The 14,034-nt window shown below is 34.7% G+C and overlaps 1 protein-coding gene across 2 annotated transcripts; it reads left to right on the top strand.

Annotated features, from left to right (window-relative positions):
* Positions 1-7,103: 7,103 nt before the first annotated feature.
* On the top strand, positions 7,104-13,657 carry LOC107862232. Of its 2 annotated transcripts, XM_047409873.1 has the most exons (5): positions 7,104-7,463; positions 8,411-8,726; positions 11,221-11,380; positions 12,109-12,592; positions 13,291-13,657. In XM_047409873.1, exons 1-4 carry the CDS (start codon positions 7,284-7,286, stop codon positions 12,569-12,571), a joined length of 1,119 nt encoding a protein of 372 aa, XP_047265829.1. In that variant the 5' UTR covers positions 7,104-7,283; the 3' UTR covers positions 12,572-12,592; positions 13,291-13,657. The 2 variants fall into 2 exon arrangements, with proteins under 2 accessions (XP_047265829.1, XP_016563224.1); XM_016707738.2 differs by lacking the exon at positions 13,291-13,657 and having other exon boundaries at positions 7,135-7,463; positions 12,109-12,870.
* Positions 13,658-14,034: the final 377 nt, after the last annotated feature.

The following is a 14,034-nucleotide window of genomic DNA, read 5'->3' as shown; positions in this document are numbered from 1 at the left end:
ACATACTTTACATTATTTTAAATATCTATACCTCCTCCCTCATTGATAAATTTAGTCTAGCCGGGTACCACATTTGTGGATCCTGAAGGGTGTCTAACCCCTTCCCTTCGGGATAACTTGAACCCTAACCTAGAATCTTAAATTGATTTTTGCAGACTAAAAACATTAATAATACTTGTTAATAAATAGGTTTCCTTATTTTCCTTAAAAATTAGGTGGCGACTCTATACAATTTTCATTCTTTTAGAGTCCATAATGTCGTACTTGTTTTGACCTCAAGTAAAAATAGGGAATCGACAATGAGACTAGTAACGAGATGGAAATTCTTGGTGCAGTTATTGATAAGGTGTCTCGGGTTGAGATAGTCCTACAGACTCTGCCAGACAGTTTTCAGCAGTTTCGCTTGAATTATAACATAAATAAGATGGACTTATCTCTTGCAAAACTGTTAAATGAGTTGCAAGCGGCAGAATCTATCATTAAGTAACATGCTTCTCCTATAGAATTGATGGTTGACAAACTTTCGTCTTCGACTTCTAATCCAAAAGGCGAAATGGAAAAGAAGAAGAAGCCTCATAAGGTTTCAGGTGCTAATGGTGGTGTGGCTAAGCCTAAGGGTAAATGCTATCATTGCAAGCAACCTGGTCATTATAAGAAACAGTGTCCCGGCTACATAGCTAAGATGCAGAAACAAGGGGTTTCAGAAAATACGGCGCCTAAGTGAAAATGAACTGAACTTGTTTCAAGAAAATAGGGAACCAGCACCAGCCTTAGCTATAGGAAATATTTCTATTTCATTTAGTAGTTCTAGAGTTTTAATACTGAATACTGTTCTTTACGTACCTTCTATAAAAAGGAATTTGCTTTCAGTTTCAAGAATAATGGATGTTGGTTACAATATTTATTTTGCTAATAATTGTGCAATTATTAAGTTTAATAAGCATTTTATTATTTCTGCTCCTAGAATACATAATTTGTTTATATTTGATGTTTCCCATGATATGCTACAAAAAATGAAACTTAATAATGTTGATCAATCACATAAAAGAAAACGTATTTCTAAATTGAGTGAAACATACTTATTGCACTTACGTCTAGGTCATATTGATATAAATAGGATCTCACGGTTGGTTTCTGATGGAACTTTGAGTTCATTGAAAGTGGAGGCACTTCCAACTTGTGAATCCTATTTAGAAGGTAAAATAACCAAGAGATATTTTCCTTCCAAAGGAAATAGAGCCGGTAATAAGTTAGAATTAATTCATACTGATTTGTGTGGTCCAATGAATATACAAGTAAGAGGTGGATTTGAGTATTTTGTGACTTTCACAGATAATTACTCGAAATATGGATACACTTATTTATTGCACCGTAAATCTGAATGCTTTGAAAAATTCAAAGAATTTAAGATAGAAACAGAAAAGTGACATAACAAACATATCCATACATTACGATCTGATCGTGATGGTGAATACCTTTCTGCGGAATTCATTAAATACTTATCAGAATTAGGAATTACATCTCAATATTCTGCTCCGGGAACACCACAACAAAATGGTTGGCAGAACGCCGAAATAGAACTCTTATGAAAATAGTTAGATCAATGTTAAGTTATTCAGATTTGCCCTTTTTTTGGGGGGAGAGGGGTTATGCATTAGAAAGTGTATATTATATTCTGAACTTGGTTCCTTCAAAATCAGTACTTTTAACCCCATTTAAATTATGGAGTGGACACAATCCTAAGCTACAGCATATTCAAGTTTGGGATTGTCCAGCACATGTACTAAAAGGAAAAACTGATAAGTTAGAATCTAGGACAGAAGTGTGCATTTTTATTGGATATCCAAAAGAAACAAAAAGGAGGTTTATTTTATTGTCCTAAGGAACAGAAGGTAATAGTTTCAACAAATGCCAGATTTCTTAAAGAGGATTATTTAATAAACCACGTTCCTAAAAGTAAAATTGTTTTACAAGAATTGAGCAATAGAATAACGAATAATGAAACACGAGAACAATTTTCAAAAACCGTTATTGACATACCACTACATTTACATAGTGGGAGAAATTTCAATAGACAAGAGGTTGCACAAGAGCAAACACTTGACATTACACTACCTCAAAGTTGTGGGAGTAATGTCGAGCAGCCTGCAATTGTGGAGGAAAACGTTCAGGAAAATGTTGAGGAACATGTCATAGTACAGGAAGACATTGAGGGTGTTCAAAATTTAGTTCCAAATGTAGCAGATCCTGTAGTGACTAGTCGTCATAGTGGAAGAATTATTAGAAAACCTTTACAATTTGAGCTCTTGGGAGAATCGTATGATAGAATCCCTGAGGAGCCTAATACGGAGCCTCTTAGTTACGCCGAAGCACTACATGATAAAAATGCTAAAATGTGGATTGCTGCTATGAAATCTGAAATGGAGTCTATGTATTTCAATCAAGTCTGGGAACTTGTAGAACCACCTACGGGAGTCAAACCCATTGCATGTAGATAGATATATAAGAAAAAGAGAGGTGTGGATGAAAAAGTGCAAACTTTAAGGCTAGGCTTGTTGCGAACGGGTTTGCTAAAAAAGAAGGAATTGATTATGAGAAAACTTTTTCACCGGTAGCTATGCTTAAATCCATTAGGATTCTCTTATCCATTGCTGCTCATTATGACTATGAGATTTAGCAAATGGATGTCAAGATGGCTTTCCTAAATGGAAGTCTTGATGAGTGCATTTATATGGCACAACCATAAGGTTTCATGGAAAGTGGTAATGAACATAAGTTTTGTAAACTTAAGAAATTTATTTATGGGTTGAAACAAACATCTAGAGCATAGAATACTTGTTTATTAAGACATTTTATTTTGATCAATGTGAAAATGAGTCATGCGTTTATAAAAAATGGGATGGAGACAGAGTAGCAATTTTGATTCTGTACGTAGATGACATTTTGCTCATAGGAAATAATGTGAGCATGTTGAATTCTGTTAAAGAGTGGTTGTCCTTGCATTTTGATATGAAAGACTTGGGAGAAGCGACTCATATTCTTGGGATCAAGCTTATGTGAGATCGTAAACAAAGGATATTAGGCTTATCTCAAGCACTTTATATTGACACTATTCTTGCAAGATTTAGCATGAAAAATTCCAAAAAAAGATTCCTTCCTTTTAGGCATGGAATTACTCTATCAAAAGACCAGTCGCCCAAAATGACCGATGAGATAGAGAGAATAAAGGCGGTCCCTTATGCTTCTGCTGTAGGGAATCTCATGTATGCTATGTTGTGCACTAGACCAGATATCTGCTTTGTTGTTGGCATGGTTAGCAGATTTCAGTCTAATCTCAGACAAGAATATTGGACTGCGGTTAAGCATATAATCAAGTACCTTAAAAGGACTAGGGATTACATGCTTGTTTTTCACTTCGGGGATCTTGTACTTATTGAGTATACTAATTCAGATTTTCAGTCGGATAAAGATTTTAGAAAATCTACCTCAGGATATGTGTTTACTTTGGGAGGTAGAGCCATTGTTTGGAGGAGTATCAAGCAATCATGTGTTGTTGATTCTACAATGGAAGTCGAATATGTAGCTGCCTCTGAGGCGGCTAAAGAGGTTGTTTGGCTCGGTAAGTTTCTGAAAGAGCTTGGACTTGTTCCTTCGGTTCAAATACCACTACCACTTTATTGTGACAATAGTGGTGCAGTTGCAAACTCGAAAGAACCACGAAGCCATAAAATAAGTAAACATATTGAGAGAAAATATCACTTGATTCAGGATATAACTCAAAGGGGTGTGATGTGAGAGTTTTGAAGATTGAGTCAAAGAACAATTTTGCGGACCCATTTACAAAGGGATTAACCCAGAAGGTTTTTGATAAGCATGTGGAAGAAATGGGTGTTAAAATTGTGCATTCAGAGATTGTTAGGATATACTATTAACCATGTAATTTGTGTTATAGTATTATATTTTCATCCCATGCAAAGGTTATTTATTATATTAATAAAAATTTTATTTGAATAGATCATTGTGTTAACATGTATGCCCTTTACTTATATAGTAGACAATTTTGTGTATGGAGTATTTTAGCTCATGCACAAAAGATTAATATTGTCGGTTCTTATAAGTAATAAATTAATGTTCACAATCAAATATGAGATAGGATAAACATCTTGATGATTGTAGCAAAAGATTAAATATAATTTGATCTTAATTATGGGAGTGGTAATATTCCAACTTCTTGTGCTAGTACATTTCATATGTATTGAACGGACCAATTAGAGATATTTTTTTATGTTCTGAATATTAATAAACGATTTCTCTAGTCCATTACATGTACTTATACTCTTAATCTTGATATAATTATTATGATCTATGTGGTTTGGTTTGGCGTTTTAATCTATTAAAAGGTGAGACTCTTTTGTGAGTCAACATATTCCTGATAGGTTGGATGATAACAAATCACTTAGTGAAATATTAATTAGTTGATAGAACCATGTCTCGAACTTGAGATAAAAGACACCCCTTTATGGTTGCTTATAAGTTTTCACGTGAAAACTCTGCAGGTAGACTTTGTATCCGTCATGTGAAATAAGTTAAGCATTATAAATAAAAGATTAAATTAATTAATGAGTTAATTTTTCAGAGAATTTAATTTAATTGATTGGCGTCGGTAATTCTAACATAGGGAGTTAAATAAGATGTAATGATAGATTTCAAAATTAAATCGAGGAGTGCAATTACAGATTTTTAGTGGAATAATTTGTAATTTATTATGCTATGATAATTCTTTTATCAGCGAATTAATATCATAATTGAAAGTCTCACTTAATAAACCTGTGGTCCCTGCTATACCTGATTAACTAATCAATTTTGAAAAAGAAAAAGGAACTTACTAGAAGAAGTAATATTTTTACTGGTCTTCTGGAAGGAAAATAATATCTTCTAACTTTAAATGGTTGAAAACGTTTTCGACAACTAAAGAGGCCTATAACGTTTTGGACAACTAAAGAGGCCTAAAACGTTTTGGACAACTAAAGATGCCTAAAAATGTTTGCCTCTTGTTTTTCCCTTATTTATGAGAAAACAAGAATAAATGGGGTTTAGAAGATAAAGTGCATTCCATCTTTTCTCTGAGTCCAAAAAGATTTGCCCACACAAGTTTGATAAGCAAAAGTTAAGTGAGGCAATGTGCGGGAAGATGCGGGAAGTTTGGTTGAGATGGTTCGGGCATGTGAGTAGGAAGGGCGCGGATACCCCAGTTCGTAGGTGTGAGAGACTGGCTTTGCATGGTTTCAGGTGGGGTAGAGGTAGGCTGAAGAAATATTGGAGGGAAGTGATTAGACGGGACATGGAGCAGGTACAGCTTACGGAGGACATGACCCTAGATAGAAAGGTGTGGAGAACGCGAATAAGAGTAGAAGGTTAGTGCTTGCGGGTGGGCCGTAGTCGGAAGCTGGGAGAGCTTTGGGGTGGGGGTATCGTGGGTGAGGGTGCCTTTGGTTTGTTAGTATAGGGTTCTACTGTGTGGGTGTCTTATTTTTATTGTTCCAACGTGTTTCATGCTTTATTATAAATTTACTTATTATTTTTTGTCCTGAGCCGGGGGTCTATCGGAAACAACCTTGCTACCTCTCCGGAGATAGTGGTATGGACCTCGTACATTTTACCCTCCCCAGACCCCACTGTGTGAGAATACACTGGGTTTGTTGTTGTTGAAGTGAGGCAATAGTAGAAGACTACAGAACTGAAGTCCAATGCATTCAACAATATTTGTGAAAGCTTCAAGAGGTAAGTTTTTTAATTGTCGTTTTGATTACGTTATCTAGATTATATGTAAGTTATTGATCCTATAGAATTATTACTTCCGTTGTGCATGTTCTAACAATAGGTATGGTACTTTTTTCATATACTAGTCTATGTGAATGTGCTTTGCACGTTATTCCCTATCGACCTCAATCATTGCAAATATAATAATTATAGTAATAACTATTTGAATTTATTGTATGAGGTACAAAAATATACTCTCGACCTCGACTTGGGTCCCAACTCCTGATCTTGACGCTGACACATGACCCAAAATCTTGATTTGATATGAGACCTAAATCTGTACCTCGACTCATGACTTGACTCTCGACCAACAATACCACTAAAATCTCGGGGAAATCAACAATACCACTAAAATCTTTATTGACTATTTGAGTTTTGGCAAATTGGCACAATATCAATCAAAGATCTGATCGGAGAAGTTTCTATCATAACAAGCAAATCTAAAGTCTGATTGTATATAGATCTATGTTTTAGAGAGAAATTAGATTTTATTATCGTCGATCACTCAAATACCAGTGGTTGTTGGCTTTTAAATATGTGTCCTAATCAATTTGGGATGTTTTAATGCAAACAATGACTCTTAAATGATATTTTTAACTTGAACACACCTCGGGTATTTATTTTTAGAAAATACAATATATTTTTAATAACTTACTCTTCTTAATAAATACCTTAAAGCAATATATTTCTTTAGTAATTTTTTAGTTATGTAAAGCTTTTTTTTTTTTTTGAAAAAAAATAAGGGTAAAACTAAAAAAAACATCGTTATTGACTTTTGATAAATTGAAACATAATTTGAAATGAAATGAAAAAAGAGAACACAACGATAGAAATAGTTTAAATAAGTAAAAAGTTAAAATGTGAAATTACGAAAAGAAAAAGTTGAATGATGTTTTTTACCCTAATATCTCTTTAAAATATACTCCCTCACTATTTTTCTTTAAAGTCTTCAATTAATTTAATTTTTAAAATTAAATTAATTTAATAATATTATTTTAGGTTAAATTAATTTAAACTACATTTTAAATTTATAGTAAAAGATATTATTACTCCCTTCGTTTAAAAAAGAATAATCTACTTTAACTTGACATAAAGTTTTAAAAAAAAAAAAAATAATTTTGTGATCCTAAACATGTCACGTGAAAAGTTAAAATTAAAGTATTGCTAAAACAAAAAAAATTAATTTTTTTAAAATAAATTTAAAAAAAAATAGATCATTTTTTTTTTTTTTGAAAGAGAGAGTAACTTATTATTTACTTACAAATTTTGTCATATTTGAAAATGTTGATTACACGTTTAATTTTCCTGAGTAGTCAATTTTAGTTGGAACAGAAAATAAAGAAAAAATCAACATCGGCGGCTTTGGCTGTCACACAAAAGGCAAAAGTTCACAAAACGCAGGAAAAGAAAAGGCTATTATTGTGTTGCAGAAAATTTAGGAAACTTTCCAATTTCATTAATTCATGGCTTCCTCTGCAATTGTTTTCAACATTCTACCATCATCTTCATTGAGTTCTCTTTCATTCAGAAACAGCAGAACCCCATTTTCTCAAACCCCAATCTTTTACAAACCCCTTATTGTCAATGCTTCTTCCACTTCTCTCGATTATTCCTCATCCTCTCTCGATGCTACATCTACAAAGGTAACATTCAAAATCCCAATTTATATGATCTGATTTGACTAGGCAACAAGTTTTAAGAAATACTTCCTCCGTTTTATTTTACTTGGCGCTTATGGACCTTATTAATGATATTGGAAATAGTTATGAAAATTGTGTTTTACTAAACTAAACTAACCTTATTAATGATATTGGAAGTCTAAATTTGACTACTACTCCCTCCATCCAACAAAACTTATCCACTTTACTACTTAGTAGATGTTCATCGATACTTGTTTAGCTTGGAAAATCAATACATAATTTATCATTTTCTACCATTTTACCCTTGCGATTAAATACTATCCATCACTCAAATGCATTTCCCAAGGCATAAATTCCTTATATTCAAAGGGTAATATAGTAAAATGATCCTTATTATTTATTGTTGCATGTGTGTCAAATCAATAGTGAACAAATATTGTTGGACAAAGAGAATACTAGTTTATGAGGATAGTATGAGAAAGAAGTAGTAATAGAACTCGCTTGATTTGCGAAAAAAGTGGACTAGTAAAATTGAAACATCTCTCTTCAGTATTGGTCCAAGTAAAATGAAACGGAGGGAGTATGAGATTTGTGGTCTAAAAGAGTAAGTCACATGTGTTTGTGCGACTGTAAATCATCTCATTAAGGGTGAAATTGAAATTTTGTAGTTAAAATATGTCATTCTTTTTAGACTAACTAAAAATAGAAAGTATGGTCATATAAACTGGGACAAAGAGTGTAGGTGAATTCTTCCTATCTGTTCCGGGTACCTGTTATTTGTAGGAAGTGGTAGGTATCGTGTGAAATTAGTAGAGGTGTGCGTAAGTTGGCCCGCACATCCTGGTTATCAAAAGAATAAATCCAACCTCCTTTTCCACAATCATTGACTTTTACATGCTATTTCTAAAATTGGTGAATCTATTTATGTTTCGTTTTTTTGTTGTTGTTAGAATAATAAGTGGCTATGGAAATACAAGGAGAATTCTGTGAATATTTATTACGAGGAACATGACAAGGGAAGCGATGAGCAATGTAAGAACATTTTGATGATTCCTACTATTTCTGATGTAAGTACTGTTGAGGAATGGAGATCGGTGGCTAAAGACATTGCTGGAAGAAGTGGTAAAGTTAATTACAGAACTACCATTGTGGATTGGCCTGGTTTAGGGTACTCTGATAGACCTAAACTTGATTACAATGCTGATGTTATGGAAAAGTTCTTGGTCGACTTCATTAATTCTCCTGATGGTCCCGTGAACAATTCCGGTGAGCTGAAAGATCCTTCTAGCTTATGTGATTTGCTTGTTTTATTTATATTTGCAGTATTTACTAAACTGCAAGTTGCATCCTGTTTTTGTTTTTTGTTTGTTATCTATTGGAACTCTCGTTGATAATTGAACTGTCGAATTATGAGCAGGCATGTGATTTTGGAGTCCTTTTTCTAGGGTCTTAAATTCTTTTGATCCTGTTTGGACCTTTGGAATTGCTATTTTGTTTTCTTGTACTTAAAAGAAATGTAAAATTGTATGTCAAGATCAGGCGAACCTCTTTTTCAAATGAAAAGAAGGGGCTAAGTACATTAAAAAGGACTTAGAAGAAGAAAATAACAGACAAAGAGGTAGGAAACTAGGGGGGGGTTGCAATCGCATAGAGAGAAACTGGAATTTGTATTCCCTATAAATAGAGGTCTCACTTTTTTCTCATGCTGATCGAGTTATATGTTAAGTCTTGTGTCTAAGTTTTCCTTTAAAAGAGTTGAGAGAATATTAGAGAATAGAAGTGTTGAGAAACAAATGTGTTCTTTCTGCCTTGACATGTCTAATGATGCAATTGGAGGTCCAATTTTCCGTTATTCTGATCAAGTTAGACATAAATTCTTGTATCAAGTTCTTTTCAAGAGAGTTATAGAAAATAATAGAGAATAGAGGTGTTGGGAAATAGCTCCAAAAAATTCTTTTTGAGTTAAGAAAACTGGTACTTTTCTTTTTTCCGTCTCCGCTGGGATTTGAACCTAAAGTATGAGGTACTCTCTTGAGGTGTTTATGGGATAAATTAGAGAACCATTTCTAATTGTATACACTGTTGATATACTGGAACTCCTTTTGCTTGTGGACGTAAGGTTAGTTTACCAAACCATATATATTACTGTGTACGATTTCTTTTGTTGTAGATGTTCTATGTCGTTCTCCTACATAAATTAAGAGTACTACAAAAATTCCTGGATTTTGAGGACTTGATGAGCATTTGAGGCACTCTGTTGAGATATTCCCTGGATTAAGATTACCATTTCCCTGGCAGCCAAAGAGAAAATTGACCTTGATATCACTATACCCAGAAGAAGATCCAAGGATCAGTGCTCAAGGAAAGATAATCCACTCTAAAGGTGTAAATCCAGAAAGAGAGATGTTGTCTTTTGAAATTTTTGGAACACTAGGATATTCCCATAATTGTGAGAAGTTGGTAAAAATGCGCTAGAGAAGAAACCACAACAAAATGATCAAGATGTTACTGAGATTAGTGTTGAGCAAGTGTGACCTTCTTTGCGAGCAATTTACAAGGAAGTTTTTTGGGAGCTGTATTTGGAAATCAGGAGAGGACTAATGTTGGTGTTTATATCCATAAAACCAAAGGTGCGGTGGACTACATCGAAGACCTGCATTTCATCCAAAGATAGAACACAATATTTAAGAATTTCTCTTATGATTTCTCACAAGGCTGCGTGCAATACACCCTTGTGGTGAGACTCTTCCCCGGACCATGCGCATAGCGGAAGCTTTAGTGCACCGGGCTGCCCTTTATTTTTTTTTAATGAAAACTTAGGTATATCTCTAAAAACACAAATATGAAGCCCCAGTTTAAGAGGTGGAAGACCTTGATTGAGATGTCTGGGAAGCAATCAACAGGCTTCATCATTTTAAATTTTTTGTGGAAATATCAATAAATTCCGTAAGGATCGTGAAATTGTCAGACCCTGTATGCTGTAGTTATAACCGAGTGACTGACATTGCTGAACAGATTAATATGGTCTTTTTTGAGAAATAAAGGCCATGCTTTCAGATGTTGGTCTGCTAAAGACCTCTTTATAGCATATTACTTGGTGAACCACTTGATGTCTATAGGTGCTGAGTTCAAGACTCTTGAAGAGGTATGGTTTGTCCAATCTGCAATCATTCAAATTTGAGAATTTTGGTTGTCCTACTTATATGCATGTTAGTGTTGGAAAACTAGAACCAAGAGCCCAAAAGTGCAGTTTATTTGGTTTTGTTTTGTGGGTTGAAAAGGTATAACTTGTAGTGCGTTGATCCTAAATCTCCAAATGTGTTATAGTAGATACGTTACTTTTGACAAATCCCTTATGCTGATCCTTAGAGGAGATCGTCTATTCCCTTTTGAGACATATAAGGTAGATAGTTTATCAAAGAAAGTTGAGATTGAGTTTCTTTTTTATAATGGAAAATGGAGATTGAAGTTTATAATCCACAACTTTACTAAGAGCAAAAGGTACTGTCAGTTGGGGCAACCAGTGCCAGGGGATTGTCCATTGCAACATGGGACACAGCGGCCATAGTTGGAAATCAGGCCATCCCATGTCTACTGCTTTTCCCCCTCTTTCTGCTGCTAAATGTATGTGTTTGCGTGATGTTCCTATTATGTTTGTCCTCTGCATCAGGAAATGATTTTCCAATTTTGTTATATTTTTGAAGATATCTGTTTTATTTGCTTCGAGGTGCTCTTGTTAATAATTTTTAAAATATATCAGATAAGGACTTGGTGGTGTTTGGAGGAGGACATGCTGCTACGATAGCAGTTCGTGCTGCGAAGAAGGGCTTGGTGAAGCCAACAGCAATTGCTTGTATTGCTCCCACGTGGGCTGGTCCACTTCCTATCGTTTTTGGAAGAGATTCCAGCATGGAAACTAGGTAGGCGTAGATTTTTACTTCCCTGGCACCTTTCATGACTTCTTCATTAAACTGTGAGCTCAAAAGCTTGCTAAATGATATTCATTATAGGGCTATGTGCAATATAGAGAACAAAAGGACTACATGATTCGGAATATCAAATTAGTTATGTTTGCTCCAGGGCTTAGGGCTTAGTTTAAGTAAAAAAAGGTTGAGGTACTTGTGACATAGTTCACAGGTTCGAGTCTTGCCTCATGTGAACTAAGCCTGGTTTTAAGTGGAGAACGGTGAGGGTGGCCCATCATCCTCGAGTTCCAAAGGCTGCGGTTGGCCCCAAACAAATTTCTAGGTCATAAGAAAAGAGGATTACAAGGTTCAGCAATTGTAAGCAGACCGTGTTGGATTATTTCAGTTTTTGAAGGAATGAAGCAAATGATTTGAGCTTTTTTCCTGCATGAAAATCCATTGGATAACACACTTGCTTTTGACTGCCAGCACTCAATAACAATAACAACAATAACAACAGTCCCAGTGTATTCCCACAAAGTGAGGTCTGGGGAAGGTAAAATGTACGCAGTCCATACCGCTACCAGCACTCCAGCTTTCAAAATGTGAAGTTCTCGTCTGAAAATGATGATAAGAATAATAATAATAATAATAGGAGTAGTACTTCAGATTTTCAGTCATTTGCAAAAAAAAAATGATATTACACTATTTTGTGACTGATATTTCATTCTTATCTCTTACAGGTACGGTTTCCTTAGAGGGACCTTAAGGGCCCCTGCTCTTGGTTGGATAATGTATAATGTACTTGTCAGCAATGAGAAATCAATACAATCACAATATAAGTCCCATGTTTATGCAGACCCTGAAAAGGTAACTGCAGATATCATTGAGACCCGATACGCACTCACAAAACGGCAAGGTGCTCGCTATGTGCCTGCTGCTTTCTTGACTGGTTTACTTGACCCAGTAAAAACCAGGGAGGAATTTGTCCAACTCTTTGCAGAGTTGGAGGGTAAGATACCGTGTCTAGTTCTGGCAACAGCAGGTGCTCCGAAGAGGTCAAAAGCAGAGATGGAAGCACTTAGGGAGGCCAAAGGGGTGAGCAAGTATGTTGAAGTGCCAGGTGCTCTCCTTCCCCAAGAAGAGTATCCTGAAATCGTTGCAGAACAGCTTTACAGGTTTCTGCAAGAGATGTATGAGCTGTAGGCTTAACTGGTTTAGTCAAAGGTACAGAATTTTTCCCATGTGCGACAGTGAGGTTAATTGGTTAAATTTGAGAGTACGAGATGACAATGCCATCAGCATTATACATGACAAATATAATGATTTTGTAAGTGTGAATTTATCTGTATTGATAGAGATCTTCCGCTTCCTGAACCATATCTATAACCAAGAAAGTTGAGTGCTAAATCGATCCAAGACAAATAATGTTCTTATTTCAATATGCTGCTCTAGCAGTTTTTTAGTAGTGGTTGCTCTTTCTTATATATAAAAAATTACAGATACATCGTTCTTTTTAGCTACTTTTCATGTCCTATGGGGAAATAAATGTTACATTAATCTTTTGGTTCATCATATGTTTGTAGTCAATTTCTGATATTTGGTGGGTCAGCTCAACCTGAATTGAGAATGCTGAATGAGAGTAAGTGGTTGCATAAATATTACTTTGCTGCTACGCTTTTTCCAGAACAGCATTCTTTGTTGAAAGCTTGGTCAGTGAGAAGAGATGATGTGATTCCTTTTCTTTTTAGGTTTTCAGATTATTTTATTTATATCTAAGTATCATTCGAAGAGAAGTTACAATTTAATTGAATAGAAGAAAGCATGTTTATTTCAAGTGTTTTGGCTATCATCTTTTACTCGTCTATTGGTTATCTTTTCATACGGAACCTCTTTAACCTCTTTGGAGATCTCAACTTCTGCAGGACATATGCATTTCTTTTTCCAGTTTGCAGACCGGATTGATGTTATGAGGTGTTTCCACTAAAGTTCAATCTGTAAAGGAGGTTTCAATTTATTCATCTCTTATCCACGTAGGGATGTGCATGATATTTAGAAATCTCCTAATTTGTTTTGAAAGGTAACTGATTTAGTAATGGAATGAAATGGTCCCGAATAGAGTAGAATGGATATAGAGTACTCATATACCAACATTGGTATCTGACTGTCTGAAGGAAGAGTGTTACAGGAAACACACATTCTACTGTTCAGTTTTCTCTTGGTCATTTTGTAGATTTGTTTTGACAATGATGAGTAGTAGCTTTTTTGAACATAACATTTAGGATTAGTTAACCTGGAGAAATTCCAGCAATGCTTGTGAAACTGAGATTAAATTTCCTACGTTTGATATTAAGTTGAAACTTGAAAGCAAACAAAATCCTACGTCAAGTTTAACTTAACCTGTCAAGGAATTGCAGAAAATTACTTGAGCATGTCATGTGAAGGTAGTGTTAATAAGAAAATTTTACGAGAAAGGTGTGAAACTTTGGTAGTTTTTTCTTATGTAGGAATACATTTGTTTTCCGTATTGCTATTTTTTCTTAATTATTATTTGGAAGATATATGTAGAATTGGTGAACTTTTATATCTTAAGATGCTGTTTTCATGTCCTTTTGTCACTCAGTTGAAGTGTGTCATGTATGAGTTGATCCTATACCTCAAATTCAATT

Source organism: Capsicum annuum, chromosome 3 (genome assembly GCF_002878395.1).
Source record: "Capsicum annuum cultivar UCD-10X-F1 chromosome 3, UCD10Xv1.1, whole genome shotgun sequence".
Taxonomy (NCBI): domain Eukaryota; kingdom Viridiplantae; phylum Streptophyta; class Magnoliopsida; order Solanales; family Solanaceae; genus Capsicum; species Capsicum annuum.
Note: the sequence above shows the minus strand (reverse complement) of the source record. Positions and strands in the feature narration are given on the sequence as shown.

Excerpts from the sequence above, each read along its gene's own strand:
- LOC107862232 (XM_047409873.1), top strand. The coding sequence starts at position 7,284 with ATGGCTTCCTCTGCAATTGTTTTCAACATTCTACCATCATCTTCATTG. Across the intron at positions 8,727-11,220 it reads TGGTCCCGTGAACAATTCCG|ATAAGGACTTGGTGGTGTTT; the intron begins GTGAGCTGAAAG and ends AAAATATATCAG. Across the intron at positions 11,381-12,108 it reads GATTCCAGCATGGAAACTAG|GTACGGTTTCCTTAGAGGGA; the intron begins GTAGGCGTAGAT and ends TATCTCTTACAG.